This window comes from Carcharhinus amblyrhynchos, chromosome 16, assembly GCF_965287045.1.
Source record: "Carcharhinus amblyrhynchos chromosome 16, sCarAmb.v2.hapA, whole genome shotgun sequence".
NCBI classification, from domain to species: domain Eukaryota; kingdom Metazoa; phylum Chordata; class Chondrichthyes; order Carcharhiniformes; family Carcharhinidae; genus Carcharhinus; species Carcharhinus amblyrhynchos.
In genome coordinates, this window is record NC_137339.1 from 23,312,887 (window position 1) to 23,335,172 (window position 22,286).

A 22,286-nucleotide genomic window follows, 5' to 3' on the forward strand; every position below is an offset into this window, starting at 1 on the left:
ACAAGGTAACACTGATTTAAAGTGTTCTGCAAAACCTGATGTAAGCATACCAATTTGAGTCTGGAATGTACGGCCTGGGAATGGTGGAGGCAGGTTCAATGAGACATTCAGGAGGGCATTAGATTGCTTGAATTGCTTGGAGTAAAGGAAAGGGCAGGGCAATGTCCCAAACTCATGATGTTCATTTGGAGAGCTGATGCAGACAAGATGAGCCAAATGGCAGCCTCCTCACCAAGCCAGTTGTGTTGCAATATTTGATTCTAGTCTGCAGCAAATTCAACAGCATACCCAATGGAGAACAGAAGCATCAATGACACAAATTTCTGCGATGAGTGGATTTGCCTATCAGTTCAATCATTTGCTCAAAATTTGGGCCAGTATTTGGAACTGTTATAAAAATGTTATTCTTTTCCTGATGCCCAAATCTTTCTGCATCATTGCTTTTGTAAGCACATTTATTAACATTGAATTTCATTTAGTGATCATTTTATAGTTTAGTAAATTGTATATTTTGTATTTCTTTGGAAACAAGTTTATTAATTGAACATTGAAGTAAAGGTTGCACATTTGGCTCATCTCTGCAATTAGGCGGTCTAGTTTTTTTTAACAAATAAATTGGATGTGCCTTTCCTGTTGAGCTGCTAATTCTACTTTCAGTTTCTGAACTCTGAAGATATAAAATTGGTTTTGGGTGAAAAAATTAAGCCAGCGCTCCCTCTACAGATTGCTAACCATTAACACCTATGATGGGGCAGATAATAAGTGTGCCTATGATGACTTCTCATTTAATAGTCTCCAGATACTTGCCCAGTCTCTGACATGAATAATGGCCCAATGTGGCTAGGATTGGAGTACTGTTACTCCTGGTGCTGCAACATAAGTTGATGCCTTTCAGAAGAGGATGACTGATGGGGGTGCGAAGAACAAATTGCACTACATTCTGCTTGGAAGTTGGACCCATCTTTTTTATTTTTCATTTTGTGGGAAGGCTTGACATTTCCTTGGACTGATTTCAGATGCTATCAAACTCCAGCAGCTATGTGATGTTTGTTATGGATAGAGTGGGTAAGGCCAATCTTGCTTCCAAAAATGGCATCTTAAAAATCACTGGATCATTCCCAGTGGCAATCATCAGCAAACTCAGGTGCTCACATAATTTTTAATTACCATCAACTTGTTAAATTGCCAAGAGATGGTCAGATCGGCAGTGGCACAGGTTAGCACAGCTGCCTTACAGCACAAGGGACCTAGATTTGATTCCAACGTTAGGTAACTTCCTGTGTAGAGTTTGCATGTTTTCCCTGTGTCTACATGGGTTTCCTCTGGGTACTCTGGTTTCCTCCCACAGTCCAAGATGTGCAGGTTAGGTGGATTAGCCATGGAAAATGTGTGAAGTTACAGGGACAGGTTGGGCTGGGTAAGATGCTCTTTCAGAAAGTAAGTGCACTCGATGGGCCAAATGGTCTCCTTCTGCAGTATAGGGATTCAATGATTCTGAATCTATTGAAACATATGGATATTATGTTTTATATAACTAATTTAAGATTGTATTGTTAACTGAAAGGGAAGAATGTGCAGGATTACAAGGAGAAGCAAGATAATAGCATTAGGTGAATTGATTATTTTGAGAACCAGTGTTGATATGATGGGCTAAATGGCCTCCTTGTGAACATTTCTGTGAATGTGCAGAAGATTTTTAAATTCAGACTTAATTTTTTAAAAAGTCCTTGATAGAATTTAAATGTTGTGCAAAGTTCTAATCAGGTCAGTTTGCTGATCAAAACTTTTAGGACTTTAGAGCTTTTAGTCTAAATCCCCTCCAAAAAAACTGCAAGGCATCTGGTAATTAGTGTTTTTGGAACAATGAATAGAGTTTGTGTCAGTGGTCTCGTAAAGCAAGTGTAGTCCAAAGGTAGATTCAGCAGTTAATTGGAACGTGGTACTTGTTGAAGTAAGTGGAATGTCAGTCTCAAACCATAATCCATTGGCCTTTGGAATTAACAACTTAAGCAGTTTCATTAAACAGGTATTGGATTTGCTGGTGTTTAAGTTAATTTCTAAATCAATTACATTTGGGTGGAGCCTAATATGATCTGATGAACAGAATCATGGCAGACGTAACATTTAAAAAAATTTGGGACAGACTTTGTTGTCCAAGCATTTGTAGTTTGTTGTTGTTTTTGAATAAATAGTAATGCAGGTTCAACTTCAGGTGGTGAGTAAGTGCATAGTTTAATGTTCAATATTCAAATGTTGCTGTCCGAGTTGCTCCATTCTGCTGTAAGCTTTGAACAAATTGCACTTTACTATTTTGTCTCATTTGCATGCATTGAATGGCATGAAGTGCTGTAGTAGAAGGAACTACACTTGCCACAGAAAATTAAGCCTTATAATTTTGAGCATCAATGCCCCTTTAACAACACAATAATTGTTAATTGCTGCCAATCAGAAAAAATGTAGATAGGTAACATAGTAAGATCTGCTATAAAGCTGTTGATCCTTTTTAATGAATTCTGCAGCTCTACAGAACTCTACTATAAGAGTTTTATTTCTGAACATTATATTGGACAGAAAGGTAGAAACAGGTTAAGAGCACAAATAACTTTCCTAATCTCGCACCCTTTTGTGTTACAGAGCCACCTCAAGTAGAAACATGTCCATGGTATCCTGGGTATTGCAGTGATTTGGACTCTGCCCTATTTACATTGGGTGAATGAATTCAACAACATTAGTTATAACCGACCATGTGATTTTCATTTTGGCTTTTGGCTGCCATACTGGGAAAGACTGGGTTGGCACTACTGTTTGCAGTGTTTATGGGCTGGAGTTTACAGTCAGCATTCATCGTTGACCTCAAAGCAAGCTGTCCACAAAGATCTAATGATCTCTGTGGTGTTATCTCTTTTAAATGAGGTGAGAGCCAAGAGAATCTTTTTCCTAGTCAGCAAGAAGGTAAGGAAACAATGACATTGAAGTATTCACATGGCAAACAGTCTAACAAACATCTTTCACTTTTCAATTAAAATTTCTGAAATCAAAATAAAGATCAAAGCTAGTGTAAAAATCATAATGGAGAAATTTGACATTACATTAATGTAAAACTAGTTTTTCAGGCCAGTTGAGGTATTTCATAGTACTTAGGAAGTCAGTACATAATTCAAAAAATAGCCTAAAAGATGTGCTGGTTATAGTGCATTGGCCATTCTGAATTCTCCCTTGGTGTACCCGAACAGGTGCTGGAATGTGGCAACCAGGGGCTTTTCACAGTAACTTCATTAGTGTTAATGTAAGCCAACTTGTTACACTAATACATTTTTTAAAAGTCCCTAATTAACGTAGTATAACTTCAAGGATTTTCACAGGGAACTAGCAGTGTAGACAGTGGAAGTTCCTATCAATTTATAGACTTGCCCATTGATTTGCAACCTGAGTGGTGCCTTGGTAAGTTGCTTTGATTTTCATTGGTGTAATGATGAACTTTGACAGTTTTGCCATCATTACCACTAGAAAATCTTGGTGTATTTTTACGAGCCATGTTGGTACTGCCATTGTGACTAGAGAATAACTCTCTATGTTTTTTTGGGAACTCTGAAAGTGGTTGGACCTGTCACAGGCTGTATGGCAGACTTGATAAGAAATTTTGTCTTTTTTTTTAATGTAACCACATGTAGAATTCCCTTGTGGAGCAATTTTTACTGGATGTTGTGCTGGGAGGCCGCAAAATGATACTTGTGGCATCTCCATTGTACAGTATTGAGGATTTGGTGTTGTGTTGCATTCATTGAGTCAGAGTTCTTCTTTCCAAAACTTGGTTGACCAGAAATCTCTCCTCTTGTAGTCTGCTATCGGTCTGTGTTGGAAAAAGTTGCAGGTTGATCCTCAATGTTTTTGGCTGTGTTATGAATGCACCTTCAAGCCTTGGGATGGGATTTGAACCTGATGCTTCTGTCTGAGGCAAGGACACTACCCACTGTATTGAGGATAAAAGTATAATGCTTGTAGCACTTAGTTGGACAGCTGGAATCTGTGGAAAGATCAGAAAAGATAAGAGCTTACATCAGAAATTACAGATAACATTTGTAAAAGCAACACAAAAACAGGAACGAACCGTATGCCATATTTCTTGTATCCTTTTGAGGTCCTTTTATCAGTACTATCCATTTGCAATTTATTCACTTTCTGAAGAAGGCTACACCTCATTTCGCTGACGCTGACCAACCTAATGCTTCAAGGTGTTTTTGTCTTAGAATTAGAATATCTGCAGTGTTTTACTGACTGACAGACATTTAAAGTTTTATCTTCCGTTGTGATGGACATTGGCAGTTGTCAAATCAATGGGTTATGATGCTCAGTATAATGAAAGCAAATTACTGTGGATTCTGGAAATCTGAAATAAAAAGGTAATGTTGGAAAAAGTCTAAGTCTGGCAACATCCTTGGAGAGAGAAACAGTTAACTTTTCAAGTCTGTATAGTTTCTTCAGAGCTCAGTGCCAATGCTCAGTATTGCCTGCACACGGATTGCCAAAAGTTAGTTTATATCACTGTTGAAGTTAGCAGATGGCATAAAAGTCCTTCTACGAACCGGAATGAAACCAAAGTCAGAGGTTAAAAAAAAATGTATAACCAAATTTGTTCCCCTTCACTTGATGTGCGTGTATTATCGTTATCACTACGTTTACAGCTATCCTTAAAGCAGCTTGTATCCTTCCAGTATGCCTTCTAGATACCGGAATTGAACTTGGTTTATGTATGGGGATGGCTTTTACTAAAATATGTTATTGACAGGTCACCTTTAACTGTGAATGTGAATTAAGCCATAAAAACTAAATACTTTAGAACATTTGGCTCAGACTTTCATGCAGTGCTAAGATTGGTGACAAGGACCATATATTTCCCCATCTGGTGTGTCAACCTTGATATTATCTCTTGATAGTTATACTTCGTACTTCCCCACCTTTCTAATTAGAATGCACAGTCCTTGTACTCTCCTTCACTGTAGTTAAATTGCATGTTTGATTTCTGATTGACCAGTTGAAACATTTCAAAAATAAGTGAATCAGTTATTTTAAATTTTCTTTTTTATGAGCACTAAACTACAAAAGAAAAGTAGATTATTAACCAAAACTGAGTAAATGTTTGGTCATTCTGCTGACGTTTGTATAATATTCAATAATACTGATATTCAAAATGCGTAAAATGGTAACGTTGTTTTACTTTCAGCCTTCTGTGTGTGTGTGATATTAGACACAGTAAGAAGTCTCTCAACACCAGGTTAAAGTCCAACTGGTTTATTTGGCAGCACCAGCTTTTGGAGTCTCAAGCTCCTTCATCAAGTGAGTGAGGACTTGTGTTCACAAACAGGGCATACGAAGACAGAAACTCAATTTACAAGATAATGGTTGGAATGCAAGTCTTTACAGGTAATCAAGATTTACAGATACAGATAATGTGAGTGGAGAGAGGGCCAAGCACAGGTTAAAGAAGTGTGTATTCTCTTCAGCCAGGACAGTTAGTGAGATTTCCAAGCGTTCTCCAGGGCGGCCTTCATGACGCACGACAACGCAGAATTGCTGAGCAGAAACTGATTGCCAAGTTCCACACACGTGAGGACGGCCTCAAAAGAGATTTTGGGTTCATGTCACACTATCTGTAACTCCTACGACGTGCCTGGGCTTGCGAAATCTCACATTGTCTGTGCCTTTAAGACTTGATTACCTCTAAAGACTCGCATTCCAACCATTATCCTGTAAATTAAATTTGCGTCTTTACATGTCCTGTTTGTGAACACAAGTCCTCACTCACTTGATGAAGGAGCTTGAGACTCCAAAAGCTAGTGCTGCCAAATAAACCTGTTGGACTTTAACCTGGTGTTGTGAGACTTCTTACTGTGCTTACCCCAGTCCCACACCGGCATCTCCATATTGTGGTATTAGAACCTTTAAAGAAATGATTAAATGAGAATTGTTAAGAACCAGATCGGAAACTCCCATGGTATTTTACAATGTTAGTCTAGGCCTGAACTTTTACATTTGATTTTGGCATTTGGGTGAGATTAAGACTTTTACACTCCAGGTATGATTCAAGTAACCCACTAGGAAGGTTTCACCAAAACAAACTTTTTAAGAACACAGGTAGAATATAACAAAGGGAATTAGCAAAACTTTTACCTATTAAAATACAAAACATGACAAAGTAATTCTTAATAGCTAGCCATCTCTATCAGATGATGGGTATCTCTCTGTCTCAGCCCACAGGTCAAAAGGCTAGAAGAGTGGGAATTCACATAAACCTCTGTCTTGCTAACTGATTTTGAAGAGGAATTTATGTATATGGGAATATTGCTTAGATTGGAACCAATAGAAGTAAGAATTATATCTTGTCATTGAGAGATCTCATTGAGACGTATAAGATGATGAATGGGATGGATAGGATAGAGGTGGAGAGACTCTTCCCGCTCAAAAAAGACAGTAGGACTAGGGGGCACAGCCTCAAGATAAAGGGGAGGCGGTTTAGAACGGAGTTGAGGAGGAACTTCTTCACTCAAAGGGTGGTGAATCTCTGGAATTCTCTGCCCGTTGAAGTGGTGGAGGCTGCCTCGCTAAATATTTTTAAGAAGCGGGTTGATGGGTTCTTGATAAGAGAGGGGATTAAGGGTTATGGGGAGAGGGCGGGAAAGTGGAACTGAGCCACGACAGATCAGCCGTGATCTTATTGAATGGCGGGGCAGGCTCGAAGGGCTAGATGGCCTACTCCTACTCCTATTTCTTATGTTCTTATGTTCATGTTTTAAGTATTTCAATTGGTAAAAGTTATGTTAATTCGTTTTACTGCATTTTAACTGTGTTAAATAAAATTGTTTTAATAAAAGCTTCCCAGTGGGTCAGTGGAATTACACACCTTACGCTCACAGTAATGCAAAACTCAAAAATAGTTGGTATCTAGGCCAACATCGTAATATACCTTGGAGTTTCTGCTCTGGTCCCTGACACCTGCAAGAGGAAGATCTTTTTTACCAGTGCCTCTGTTTTCATCGCTTTTTCTGTTCTGCTAAGTTCCTATTAGTGTTAAACTCTTATTTATAAAAAGAAGTCCTTTTTAAACAACACATTTGTTGACCTTATTTGTGGTCTCAAGTCACTACAGTGTTAAATAACCCTCTCATGGTATGGTTATGGCACTAAGGATTTCCATTTAGCAAGTCATGCCCATTGCAAGAACAATTCATTATCTTTTTGCCGTAGCCCTGGAATTTTTTCCTTTTCAAATAATGATCCAACTCCCAACACGCGCAATCCAGATCCTCATGACCTGTTGCGTGAAGAAGTTTTTCGTCATGTTGTTGTTGCCTCTTTTGTTAAGCACCTTTTAATGTGGTCCTGTGGTTCTCGATTTTTCCACCAATTGAAACCGTTTTTCTCTCTCTATTTTGCTAGACTCCTCACGATTTTGAATAACTCTGTATAATTTTGTGCTTATATAATTTAATAAAGGAATTTGACAGTTTCAATTTATCAGTAAGGCATGTAATTTTGTGGGCTTTTACAATCAAAGCTGCTATTTTTATAGAAAATATGGGCCTGGTTTGTGTGCGTTTTCATTAATTTGGAACTCCAATAACTTGTGCTAGCTTGAGTTTTGATCTGCAAATACATGAGACAGAAGTAATTATTTATTTGGCTGACAATATATCTAAGTTTTTAATTAAGACACATGGGAATTGCTATATGTTTGAAAACAAATCCATTCCCTAGGTTTTCTTCTGTAACAGAAATCGACACACTAAAATTATTTAGAGATTAATAGGCAGCAGATGTCTTTGAATTTTATGGCTTTAGTTGTCAACTTTGATTTACATATGATAAGGGCACAGATGTCGTTGAAGAAGATTTAACTTTTTGACACTTCGAATACATGACTGTGATCATCTGAGCTTAGTAGTAATAACTGTTTTAAGCAGATATTATGTTAATTTTAAAGCATTTTAATTAATGTTGTCTAAACTAATTCTTTGCAGATAGCCCAGCAGGAGACAAAGACACAGAAGACAAGAAAAAGGAATGTTCAACTTCCTCCAAGAACAGTTTAGATTCAACAGAGCAAAGGTCATTTTGGAGCTTTTTAACATTGCATTAATTACTTTCTATAATATATGCAGTTTCATTTAGATGGAACATTTACTTATCTATCTTACTTCTGACTCCCTCCAGATAAGTTCCCTGACTTGCTTATCCTGTGTAAACTTGACATCACCCAAAATTCTGCTTGCCATGCTCTAATTTGCATTAGGTTCTGTTACCTATCAAAGCAATGCTGCTGGACCTACGTTTGGCTCCCAATTAAGCAATGCCTCATTTTAAAATTCGCATCCTTGTTGTCAGATCTGGTCTTGCACTCACACCTACCAGCTCTGTAATCCCTTCCAGCCCTTTAACCCTCGGAAATATCAATGCTGCTCTGATTCTGGCCTCTTGAAGATCCTGGATTTTGACCACTTCATCGTCAGCTGTCTGGGTTCTAGGATTTGATATTACTTCCCCCAACCTTTCCCTAATTGTGCTCCTTTCAGGTGTTTTTTAAATCTACCTCTTTGTCCAAGCTTTTAATCACATGCTCTAATATTTTCTGAAATTGAAATAAATTGATGTCTAATTTTGTTGATTCTGATTTTAAGTGCTTTGGTACTTATTACTGCAATAAAGGCACTATGTAAACTTAATAGTGGAGTTGGTGGCAGTGGTGCTGGAGTGATTGGTAGAAGTGGAGGGATTGGTGATATTAGTGGTGACGGTGCAGGTGTTGATAATAGCGGTCTTGTCTCATCTGTAAGCTTTTTTTAAAAAAAATCCAAATACCAGGTTTTTACATTCAGAATAATTTTAATTGATTATTGAGAAATTTTGAGATGCAAAAAACATTAATGCATTGCCTCTTGGTGATGTTGAGCAATGAGACTAAGTAATACATTTAACTAAGCATATTTGAAAAAAATTGGAGCTAATTTAAATTAATGAACTGAAATAATGGTTGTCATTTGGTAGTTCATGCCAGTGGTGACTTTGTACAAGAAAAAATAGACAAGTTGGAATTTATTTTTGGTTAGAATAGCAAACCATTGGCAGTTACTGAAACTTAGTATTTAATAATTTAGATGTGATTATGAAGGGGATTAGTTAAACTTGTACCTGCAGTAATATGAATACTCTGTTTTATAGATTATGTTAGTAAATATGAAAATTCTTAATATTTTTGTTTTAGATATTTGCATGGAAAGACGATGGTATCCTATAAATCAGATCAGTACCGATGACACATCCTTTGAAGATGAATGCTTTTACTGCATAAACAACACAATTAATGAAACCTCCATTTCTTCTAGCTCTAGTAAGAGGCAAGAACCGAGGACACCCACTACTCCAAAGATGACCACATTTCCACCAATTCCTGTTACAAGTGATACTGTCCGCAATAAGTGTAGAGAAATGTTGTCGGCTGCTCTCCAAACCGACAGTGAGTGAAATGCACGATAATAATCTGTTGTTCTAATACTTCAAATGAAGTTATTACAGTCTCCTTCATTAGTAAAGCTGTTGTTTCAACATTTCTTTTGTCCTCAAATGTTCCTGTAATTGAGGAGGCTGTTCAAGATCTTGGCAAGGATATAGAAAAAATGTTGTCAAATGATTAAAAAAAAAAAGTCCCATTCTGGTCCAATCATTTTTTCCAACAAAAGCTTTTTCTTACCTCTTATTCTATTGAACCATCCTGTCTTTATTATGAATATAGCTTTTAATGTCTCAGCTACTTTGAAATTAAAAGATTGCAGTTTTCTAAATCATTCAGTCCCTCAACCTTAAAACAATGAAATTACTTTCCTCCCCACTGTCTTCCGTTTCTACTGGCTCAGGCTAGGTGTCAGTATGGCTCAGCAGTAGCACTCTCATCTAAGAGTTGAACTCCAGTCCAGAGACTTGAGAACATTGTCACATCCAGTAAAGGCATGTCCTATTCCTATCTTTTAAAATATTAATTTTACAACATAAACTTTACTCAGTCTAGAATCTTTTGAAACTGATCTTTCTTTTAAAATGAACAATATGTGTGGCAAAGATTGGTTGCCAGAAGCCAGATAATCTATACATTCACAACTGTCTCAGTGCAGCTATATTTTAAAGACTGACAAGCTGGTAGTTCAAATTGAAATAAAAACAGAATATGGTCTGGTAGTATCTTTGAGGAGCAATACAATTAATATTTCAAGTTCGTATCACTCTTCTTCAGAGTCAGTTTGACTCTCTCAGATTTCCAGCAACCGCAGTATTTGCTTTTATTCCAAACTAAAAAGTGTTCATTATACACCACCTACATTGCGAAATTGAATGTTTTTTTTTTGGAACAAAGAAGTCTTCACCCCTTCAGGATAAATGTCTTCTAGCAATAAATCAGGACATGGCTACTCAGCCAGAGAGAGGGGGCAGTGTGTAAGAGGGATACAGGGCTAGCAGCAGCGGCAACTTATATTGACAAAAGGAACTACAGTTGTAAGAAATCACATGATAATAAAGCCATGTTTGTCTATTTGTAATTTTAAATACTGAATGCAGAAAGAAGTCACACAGCAGTAGGAAAGGCAGTAACACTTTTTGCCTTAAAAGAACCAGAAGCTGTAACAACGTAAGGTCTCCAAGTGTTTTCTTATTCAGGTGGTAGGTCTGGAGGGTCTCAATGACATTGTTACTAGAGAGGCGGTGCTCAACAGACTGGAGGGACTGATTGTGGACAAGTCCCCAGGACCGGATGGAATGCATCCGAGGGTTCTGAAAGAAATGGCGGAGGTGATAGTGGATGCCTTGGTGGTTATTTTCCAAACGTCGCTGGATTCCGGGAAAGTGCCAGAAGATTGGAAAACGGCTAATGTTACGCCTTTGTTTAAGAAGGGTGGCAGGCAAAAGGCAGGGAATTATAGGCCGGTTAGTTTAACGTCTGTTGTAGGTAAAATGTTAGAATCCGTCATCAAGGAGGAAATAGCGAGGCATCTTGAGGGGAATTGCTTGATAGGGCAGACGCAGCACGGTTTCGTTCAGGGGAAGTCGTGTCTGACAAATTTATTGGAGTTCTATGAGGTTGTGTCTAGGGCGGTGGATAGAGGAGAGCCGGTGGACGTGGTCCGTCTTGATTTTCAGAAGGCGTTTGACAAGGTACCTCACAAGAGGTTATTGCAGAAGGTAAGGGGGCATGGAGTTGGGGGTAGGGTGTTAGCGTGGATAGAGGATTGGTTGTCAAATAGGAGGCAGAGAGTGGGGATCGGTGCTGGGGCCTCAGCTATTTACGATTTATGATTTATGATGCCAGATGATCTGGAGGAGGGAACCGAGTGTATGGTGTCGAAATTTGCTGATGACACCAAGATTGGTGGAACGGCAAATTGCGTGCAGGGTGTGGAGAGTCTGCAGAGGAATCTAGATAGGCTGGGCAAATGGGCCAGGAACTGGCAAATGGAATTTAATGTTGGCAAGTGCGAGGTGGTCCACTTTGGTAGGAAGGACTATTACTTACGTGGCGAAAAACTGCAGCATGCGACGGTGCAGAAGGACCTCGGGGTCCTTGTGCATGAGTCGCAAAAACCCAGCCTGCAGGTGCAGCAGGTAGTCAGGAAGGCTAATGGGATGCTGGCCTTCATAGCGAGGGGGATTGAATATAAAAGTAGGGAGGTCTTGCTGCAGCTGTATAGGGCATTGGTGAGGCCGCAGCTGGAGTACTGTGTGCAGTTTTGGTCGCCGCACTTACGCAAGGATATTTTGGCCTTGGAGGGAGTGCAGAGGAGGTTTACTAGGCTGATACCGGAGTTGAGGGGGTTGAGCTATGAGGAGAGGCTGAATAAACTAGGCTTGTACTCGTTAGAGTTTAGAAGAATGAGGGGAGATCTCATTGAGACATATAAGATGATGAATGGGATGGATAGGATAGAGGTGGAGAGACTCTTCCCGCTCAGAAAGGACAGTAGGACTAGGGGGCACAGCCTCAAGATAAAGGGGGGGGGGGGGGTTTAGAACGGAGTTGAGGAGGAACTTCTTCACTCAAAGGGTGGTGAATCTCTGGAATTCTCTGCCTGTTGATGTGGTGGAGGCTGCCTCGCTAAATATTTTTAAGATGCGGGTTGATGGGTTTTTGATAAGCGAGGGGATTAAGGGTTATGGGGAGAGGGCGGGAAAGTGGAACTGAGCCATGACAGATCAGCCATGATCTTATTGAATGGCGGGTCAGGCTTGAAGGGCTAGATGGCCTACTCCTGCTCCTATTTCTTATGTTCTTATGTAGGTCCATTAATACAGCAAGCTGACCTCCTCATAATGAGACTATAGGCAACTAACTTTGTGACCTGCAGAAAGTCCACCCCTTAGAGAAAATCCTGAAATGACTTTGACCCTGGAATTCATGTAAATTACCCTTCAAGATTGAAGACATCTTCACCAGGCCTGCTACATGTGTTTTCCAGAACAAGATAATCACCTGAATCAGGAACTTTTTTTTGCTCATCACCTGTAAATGGATACTATTCTCTTCAACTATACTTCCTTTGAGTGTGTTTGTGGGAGAGACTCTGAATGCCTCAGCATTAGATTTTGGGGTGAGTGCATAAATAAACAATTCTCTTTATTTAAATCTACATAGGCTTTTTTGCTGGTTACTGAAATTGTCTACACACTCCATGGTTAAAAAATACAAATCTCTCTCTCATAAACTTGTTGATTGCAGAGAGTTAGAAAAGAAACTGGGATTTCAGCAGTGCTCCCTCTCTCTCTGTCTGTAACAACATAATCATTTTAGCACCAAGGGAGTACTGTGCTATCTGAAATGTCTTTTAAATGGGAAGTTAAACCAAGGGCCCGTATCCTTTTCCCATGTGGACATGTGGGGGAGGATTCTCCAGCCTTGTCCAACAGCTTGCAGGAATCCCAGTGTCCTGCTGAGTAGGACATCGGTCAAAAATTAGAATTCCTGCCAGGCGTAAAGGCAATCAGGATTCATAGGACCGCATTATGCAAATCTGATTGTAAGACTATTAGTGGGCTGAATAGCCCATTCAGTGGCCTCCCGCCAAGCACCTGTCTCCCCAGTGGGCGGGCTTTGCTGCTGGTAATGACAGTGTGAACCTGGCATGCTGGACCCTGAACAGGCCAAAGAGATTGGTGCAGTGGTTATTTGCCCTATGCCAGACTGTAGAGAGAGGGTCCCCCCAAGAGTCCTGGGGTTGGATGGGCTCAGGCTGGGTCAAGGGGTTGATCTCAGCATGTCTCTTAGGGTGGGGGATTCCATGGCTGAAATGCCCCTTCTACCCTGGCAGATCTGAAGATCGCTCCTGGCATGGTGATTTCAGGCAGCTGTCTGCTCAACAACTTCATTCCTGCTTGTCATCTGTGAAAACTTTTTTTGTTGTAGCCTGGTCACTTTAATCTCAATGCTTCTTGATCATCTGGCAGGCTTTTAAATTGCAGTGGAACTCCATTCTGAATCAGCAATTTTCCCTCCTCTCTAAAGTTGCAGCTGTGAGCAGCCCCCTTTGAAGTCCTTTGACAGAGAGATGTAACCCTCACCATAAGAAGGGTTCTCTCTGCAGTTGTTCGCTCAGTCCCGTTCTATTCAGACAGCTTTCAGTTGAAGTCTGAGCCTTCCTAGAAAGCTGAAATCCTTTGAAACCCTCTCTATTCCTTTAAAAATCTTTGACCCAATTCAATTTCACTACAGTCCTTATAGAATTGAATTCTGTTTTGGTGGGGAGGGGGACCTGCCATTTAAAAAGGGCACTACTTTCTCTGAAAAGTTGGGCTGGTCAGTGTATTTCACAGGATGTCTAAATTTACATCCATCAGATAGGTGAATCCCATCTGACAGACATTGCAGTGCCAGCAGGAAACACTTCGGTTCTCCTGCTAGCAGGGGCACTTCCGTCTAAAAGCAGGAGAATCCCATCCATGATGTTCTACGTCACTATTCAAAAAAAAAGGCAGGAAAGTTCTGTATCCTGCCAAACATTTAACTCCGCTTATAAAAAAGCGGTAGTCACTTATCTCATTTCTGTTCGCAAGATCTCACTAAATACCAATTGGCTATTTGTCTTTCCTTGCGTTATAACATGATTGCATTTCAAAAGTACTTATTTTTTGAGAAATACTTGGAAAATTTTGAGGATGTGAAAAGTGCTATATAAATGCAATTTCTTTTCCTCCAAAAAAGAGGAGCAGCAGTGCTCTTGGTGTTCTGTCAATGTTCTTCCCTCAAAATGCCTAAAACGCACAAACTGGACATCCTACTCATTTCCATTTATAGGACTTGTTGTGAATGTATTTTCAATTGCATTTGCTTAAATTAGCAAGTGTCAAATGGTGCCACTGCTGTCATAAGCAACTCAGCAGTGAGGAACAAATAACTTGGCCTATAGATACTTTGCCAGAATTTATTCAATAATTCTATACTGGTGTCATTCTGTTGTCTGACCTTCTGAAGTATATTTTAACATTACTTCTGGTACAAATTCTTATGTTTTTCCAAATGTAACAGATAGTAATAGTTACGTGAATGGAGTAATGTTACAAAAAATTAAATAGAAACAAGCCCGATTGGTCCATGCTGGTGCTTGAGGCTTCCCTTGTTTCCCAAACCATCTCAATAGCTTTCTATTCCTTTTCCTTTATATTGATCAAACATCTGCTAAAATCATCTATTATTCAGCTCAACTATGCACATCTAAATATATTTAATGTTAGAATTAGATCATCCCCTCTGGCATTGCAAACTGCAACTCCAAACCAAGTGTAATCTTCAGGTTAAGTAACACTAGTGAGGATAGACTGTGATTGGACTGGATCCACTGATGTGATTTTAAAGTCCATCATTCTGTCCTTATTTTACGTTGATATAAATTCTCATGTTAGCATTTATAATGAAAACTGTTTATCACCATGCATTTGCTCCACCTGTCAGTGATATCATTTTCAGTTCCCCTATTGCCAGGGGGATTTAGTTAAAGCCCAACAGGTTTGCATTCTCTACAGTTTTGGACATAGGAATTTATAATAACAAAGGTTAATAGTATGCTGGAAGATTCAGATTTTGACTAGATAGAATTGTTCATCCTTGGCATTGCATAGGGTGAGTAAAGGCAAAACATGAACTTCCAGTGAAGCACAACTGCAGGGTGAATGATAATTGGATCTAGCATTTGGACATAATTTAGCCCCCGTTTTTGAAGCTTTTTTTGTTCCCCATGGAGACAAACAAACCAAATTTACTGTTCAACCCCAATGAGAAACCAAGGAACAAGATTTCACTTTACAACTTTTACTTTAAAAATCAAACCAGGGTCAACATGTATCAAAGATTAAACAGGCAATGTAAACTGTAAGTTATAGATCAAATAACGTTAAAAAAAAATCGATCTCCCAAATTTACTAGACAGGCCACTCAGCATTTATGGCACAAATATGAGCCTTGGGTAGAATTCCAACTCCTTTGAGTGTTTATTCACTAGACTGTAACACGTAGATGCAGCAAAAGGCCATTTGGCCCCTTAGACCTGCTCTGCCATTCAATAAGATCATGATTGATCTGATATAATCCTCAACTTCACTTTCCTGCCTTAGCCCTATACCTCCTGATTCCCATTCAGATTTTAAAAAATCTCTATTTCCACCTTGAACATACTTAACGACCCAGCCCTCTAGTAAAGAATTCCACTGATTCACTACTATCTCAAAGAAATTTCTCCTCATCTCTGTCTTAAATTGGCCAACCCTTACTCTGAGATTATGCCCTCTGACCCTAGACTCTCCCACAAGGGGAAGCAAACTCTCAGCAGCTACCTGAGAATCCTATACGTCTCAATAAGGTCACCTCTCCTGAACTCCATTGTGTCAAGGCCCAACCTCTCCTTTTCAGAAGACCCTTCCATACCTGGACCAACCTAGTGAACCTTCTTCCCTCCAATGCTAGGATATCTTTCCTTAGTTAAGGGGACCAAAACTTGTTCACAGAATTCCAAGTGTGATCTATTTAAGCAAAACTTCCCAATTTTTGTACTCCATTCCATTTGCCTTCCTTATTACTTGCTGAACTTGCAAACTAGCATTTTGTGATTTATGAACAAGGACCATAAAACTTCTCTGCAGCCTTTCTCCATTTAAATAATGTTCAGCTCCTTTATCCTTCCTAGCAAAGTGCATAATTTCACATTTTTCTACATTTATATTCAATCTGCTAAGTTCACTTAACCTGTCCAAATCCTTTGTGTCATCCATTTGCCTTCCTGCTTATTTTTGTGATCCACAAACTTGGAAATCACACATTCACTTCCCTTGTCCAAGTAATTCATGTATATTGTAAATAATTGTGGCCTCACCACTGATCCTTGTGGCACTCCACTAGTTGGAGTTGCCACCCTGATGCTCTTGTTATCTCAATGCTCTGTTCTATTAGTTAGCCAATCCTTTATTCCATGCTAATATATTAACCCAACACACTGGGAGAAAAGTGCCCAAATCATGACAGGGAAATGCAGCCCTGCTGTTGCACAGTCACTCCTGAGGGTTTCTCCAGACACACACCACCCCGCCACCTGAAATGTCACTGGAGGTTGACAATGCAGATGCAAACCCCAAATATATGAGCTTGTAATGAAATGAATCACAGTCAGCACCTAAATAATTTTTGGCTTTGGCATCTGCTTAAAAAATGCAAACGTTACGTAGGATTTACAGCACTCAAACAGCCTTTATTTAGCCTGACCAGCCCATGGCATTGTTTATGTTTCACTTGACATTCCTCCCTTCTTCTCTAAATCCACATTTTGACTGTTTGTTCTCTTCTCCCTCAAATGATTCTCCAGCTTCTGGTTAATAAATGTCAGTCCAGTTCATTCAATCATTCTCTGTTGTAACAAGTTCTACATTCTTACTATTTTTGGGGGTAAAAGTATTTCCTCTGAATTCCCTGTCGGATTTCTTGATGACTATATAAAGATTTCTGGTCTCTGGTTATACTCTTCCCTGTAAACATTCTTTGTGTCCACGTTATTAAAACCTTTCATAATTTTTAAAGACCTCGACCAGATCACCCAAGCCATTTTTTTTGAAAGATTCCCAACTTGTTAGACCTTTCCTGATGGCCACAATTTTCTGGTATAAGATTTGTAAATCTTCATCTGTTTCTTTAATATAATATGGCAATCAGAACTACAGACAGTCCTTTGTGTGGTCTGATTCTATACAAATTTATCATAATTTTCCTACGTTTTAATTGTATCCCTCTACAAATAAAGCCTCGTGCTTGTTATTTTAAATTTAGCAATTGGTATATTTGTATTCTCGTATCAGTTTGCTTCTTCACCTCATCTAGATTTGCACTTTCTATGTAATGTAATCTCCCTGCCCTTCCTAATAAAATGTACTACCTCACATTTTTCTCTTGAACTTGACTTGCCTATTTGTTGCTGTCCCCCTCAATATTGACTCTTTCTATCACCCCCAAAAAATTGTCAGGTGCATATTTCAAAATTATGTTTCTGATTCCAAAGTTTAAATTGTTGTTGGAAGTTGTGAACAGCAGTGGTCCCCACATAGTTTTTTGTGGCACACAACTTCCCAACTTCTATCGCTCTGAATAATTTACCTTTATTTCCTCCCTCTGTTCTCCTGAAACCAACTAGCAATCCATTCTGACACTTATCTCCTGGCTCAGCATTTTCTGGTCTTATCAGTCTGTTATGAAGATCCAGAAAAATCACTTCTAGTGGATTATCGTTTTCTGCACTCTTTATTACCTACTCAAAAAATTCATTTCCAACAGTCTTTTTAATTGATGTGTCTGCAAAATATTTTAGCTTTGCTTTATGATCCCTGTTAATTTAGTCTCAAAGCTACTCTGTTTTAAAAATTCTGCTTAACATGTGCTACTCTGCTGCTGATGTACTTGATATATGTCTCTTCCGAACCCTCAGTTAATCCTTTATATTTTTATTCACCCACCGAGGCCTACTTGAGATTTGTTTCCTCTTTCATTTCAGTGAAATATACTTTCCCTGCACTCCGAACACCCCGTTTTAAATATTTCTCTTTTGCATTGTTATTTGCCAATAGAGATGCGCTGTTTATTTACCAAATTCTGTTCTCAGCTCACAAAATCAGTTTCTCTTCAAACTATTAATTTTGTTTTCATCAAAGCAAACTATATTATAGTTACTATGACATCACTATTGCCTAGAAATGTTCCCCTACTTTCGCTTATTTACAAAGTATAAGAGAATAAATATTATGTTGTTATTCCATTTCATTTTAATACTTCCAGAGTTACATCAATAAGCATATTTTACCTGAGTGTTGGATTTTCGAAATTGTGTTGATATTGAATAAGAACTCAAGAACTAGGAGCAGGAGTTGGCCATCTGGCCCCTTTGAGCCTGCTCCACCATTCAATAAGATCACGGCTAATCTTTTTGTAGACTCAGCTCCACTTACCCACCCGTTCACCATAACCCTTAATTCCTTTACTGTTCAGGAATTTATGTATCCTTGCTTTAAAAACATTCAATGAGGTGGACTCAACTGCTTCACTGGGCAGGGAATTCCACAGATTCACAGCCCTTTGTGTGAAGAAGTTCCTCCTCAACACAATCCTAAATCTGCTTCCACTTATTTTGAGGCTATGGCCCCTAGTTCTAGTTTCGCCCGCCAGTGGAAACAACTTCCCTGCTTCTATATTATCTATTCCCTTTTATAATCTTATGTTTCTATAAGATCTCCCCTCATTCTTCTGAATTCCAATGAGTATAGCCTCAGTCTAATCAGCCTTTCCTCAACTCCGCAATCAACCTTGTCAATCTCCTCTGCACCCCTTCCAATGCCAATATATTCTTTCTCCAGTAAGGAGACCAAAACTGTACGGTGTTCCAGGTGTTGCCTCACCACACCTTACACAGCTGCAACATAACCTAGCTGTTTTTAAGCTCCATATCTCTAGCAATGAAGTACAAAATTCCATTTGCCTTCCTACTTACTTGCTGCATCTGCAAGCCAACTCCTTGCGATTCCTACACAAGGACACCCAGGTTCTTCTGCACAGCAGCATTCTGCAATCTTTTACCGTTTAAATAATAGTCCATTTTGCTGTTATTCCTACCAAAATTAATAGTACAGCACAAAGGGAGATTCATCAAGTCTGTAATGGCCCTTTTTGAAGGGAAGTCCAGTTTGTCTCCAATTCTTCATTCTTTTCAAGTGTTTAGCCAGTATTTTTTGGAAGCATCTACTGAATGTTTCCATCACCCTATCAGGAACTTCCATATCATAGCCTGTAGAGAGGCTGGATTGGCTAATACATATGTATTTGCATTGTGTGTCCTGAGAATTGATCAGTGAGAACCAGAACTCTGAACATTGGATGCGCAGACACACAAATTGACCACCGAGTTGAAGAACAGGCTAGAATGGACTTCTTGACCGTAGTTGCCATTTTATTTTCAGCCAGCAGGCCAGTATTAAAGGATAATGGCTTTGAGCAATGGATGGTGTCAAGACTCCACATTTGGAGTAAATAATGGCCCAGAAGTAGCTGTGAATTAGTTGTTAAGTTGATCTGGGAAAGTGAGGGTATGAGTTTGGCATAGTTTTGGGGAGCAGGGGGAAATGAGAGGGCACTCAGTGAACGTAGAATGGAAGGAAGAGTGGTGACTTCTATACTTTTCACCGGATAAAACAATGAGAAGGATAGGAATGTAAAATATCAAGATATATGTTCAATAAATCTATAAAATTTATAAGGCTTAAAAAAAGCAATTGGGGAAAATTCAACATTTTGAAAATGGATATGGGCAGAACTCGGTCCATGCTATCAATGTGACCAGTCTGTACAGGTGAAGATGTTAAATGTGGGCATGAGAAATTAGTGGAAGAAATTTGGGAGGAAAAAAGTGCCAAAAGTGTAAGTGTGTGCAGGTGCAAGGTTTTTTAGATATCTTGAGATTAGCTAAAACAAATGAATTAAACAGATTTTGTGCAGGGCCCACTCCAGAATAGTTGCTTTCTTAATGTAAGAGATGTTTAAAGTAAGCCAGGTTTTCCATGGATTTCCATCACTGCTGTAATTATCTCCTTTCCCAGTATCAAATCTTAAACACATTCAGTCTATTTGTTCTGGTTCCACTTTTCATGTTTCCTGGGCTCTTACCCTTTAAGCCCCATGAATTGGGATAGCAGTTAGGCTGAGGGTTAGTAACCTGCAATATGTTGGGTAATGTGTATGTATAACTTACAGATTCTTGAGTTAATAATGCTAATATTCTCAGTATATTGAGTCAAATGGATAACGCTGCAATGCCTGCTATCCTTAGTTTCTCCACAAAATGGCGCTGTATTCTCAAACAAAATTGATTATTTTTTAAAATAGCACAACAGGTCAGGCAGGCAGAATCTGAGTACAGAACAAACAAGTTAATGGCCCAGATTTGTGGTCAGTGATGGAGCGAAGGCTCTTGCTGCTAATCTTAAAGCTTCCTACAAAGATCAAGTGATTTATGTCATGTGGATTTCATCTTTCCTGCTGTTAATTTGAATCTAGCGTTAAGTCAAAGAGACCTCTAGGCAGCCAGTAACAGTGTTGTCATCAAGTAGGGTAATCAATTGAATTATCAATGGACAGTCATTGTTTGCACTCTCTGCAAAGCTTCCTGGTAGTGTGATGACCAGAACTGCACTGTTGCCTCAACAGTTCCCAGCTTATGTAACTTCTTGATTTTCATTTCTCATTTCTGTTTTGATTCCCAGAGATGGTACTGTAATAGATTTCAACCTGTACAAAAACACAACTAACTCATAACTTATTGCAGCTGTGGATAAGACAATGTCAGATCCAGAAATGTTTAATGAGTTACTGACATAGTTGACCAGAATGTTCCTTCTCCAATCATTCTCCCGGGTTGTTCAGCTGAAAGGAACTGTCCTTGCCTGGTTCCCTTCTTACCTATCCATTTATAGCCAAAGAATCTTCTACAATCACTTCTCTGTTTGTCCCACAGTTGTTACCGCTGAAATATCCCAACATTCTATTCATGACTCCCTCCAATGCGTCGTCTGCAAGTTGCTTGATCTCATCCAAAAAATGGTATCATGTCCACAAGTATGATGATGGCATCCAGCTGTAACCCCTCAACACCTTTTAGAGCTCCTCCACTACTTCCCTGTTGTCAAGCAATTTGTCCAGTATCAAATCCTTGATAAGCTGCAGTTTTCTCCCATTAAACATTGAGAAGGCTGATCCTTCAGTCTATTCCCTAGCCACCAGTTTCATTTTCCTGCACCCCTGGCTATGGAATGCTCACAACCTCAGCATTTTATTTGAGCCTGAGCAGAAGTTCTGATCTGTTTTTTTTTCCATCACATTCCATCACATTCTTCTTGCTCCCAACTTCACCTTGCCTCTACTGCTTCTAACCTCTCATTCATGTTAAAGACTTGACTATTCCTGTACTGGAAGGTGTGTATCAAAGGAATTCTCTCGTCTAATGCATCTGATAAACTGGATTCAATATTCTTTGTTTTCCTTTAAATCTGGACACTCTTCTTTTATCAAAAGTTAGACTGTATCAAGCCGGGTTCCACCCTGGGATCTGATGTTTACGTAGGCTCTCGAAACCATTAAGTACCAGTTATTTATAGATTACTGCAATGTTCGATAGAAACCAGGAAAATGAAGTTTCAGTTACTAAACAAAGAAAATTACAGCACAGGAACAGGACCTTTGGTCCGCCAAGCGTGCACTGACCATGCTGCCCGACTGAACTAAAAGCCCCTACCCCTCCGGGGACTATATCCCTCTATTTCCATCCTATTCATGTATTTGTCAAGATGCCCTTAAAAGTCACTATTGTATCTGCTTCCACTACTTCCCCAGCAATGAGTTCCAGGTACCCATTGCCCTCTGTGTTTAAAAAAAACTTGCCTCGTACATCTCCTTTAAACCTTGCCCCTTACACCCTAAAGCTATGCCACCTAGTAATTGACTCTTCCACCCTGGGAAAACGCTTCTGACTATCCACTCTGTTCATGCCCCTCATAATCTTGTAGACTTCTATCAGGTCGCTCCTCAACCTCCGTCGTTCCAGTGAGAACAAACCAAGTTTCTCCAACCTCTCCTCATAACTGATGCCCTCCATACCAGGCAACATCCTGGTAAATGTTTTTTATATCCTCTCCACAGCGTCCTCATCCTTTTGGTAGTGTGGAGAGCAGAATTGAATACT

General features: G+C 39.3%; 1 protein-coding gene across 2 annotated transcripts in view; it reads left to right on the forward strand.

Annotated features, from left to right (window-relative positions):
* Positions 1-22,286, forward strand: part of LOC145353891 (transcription elongation factor A protein 1-like) — a 56,511-nt gene that overhangs the window by 12,878 nt on the left and 21,347 nt on the right. For both annotated transcript variants that reach the window (XR_013888770.1, XM_080204833.1), the window contains exons 4-5: positions 8,016-8,103; positions 9,378-9,508. Coding sequence is in view for 1 of the 2 variants with exons in the window: in XM_080204833.1 (XP_080060959.1) it covers positions 8,016-8,103; positions 9,378-9,508 (219 nt within the window). In the remaining variant the exon portion in view is untranslated. The remainder of the gene's footprint in view (positions 1-8,015; positions 8,104-9,377; positions 9,509-22,286) is intronic.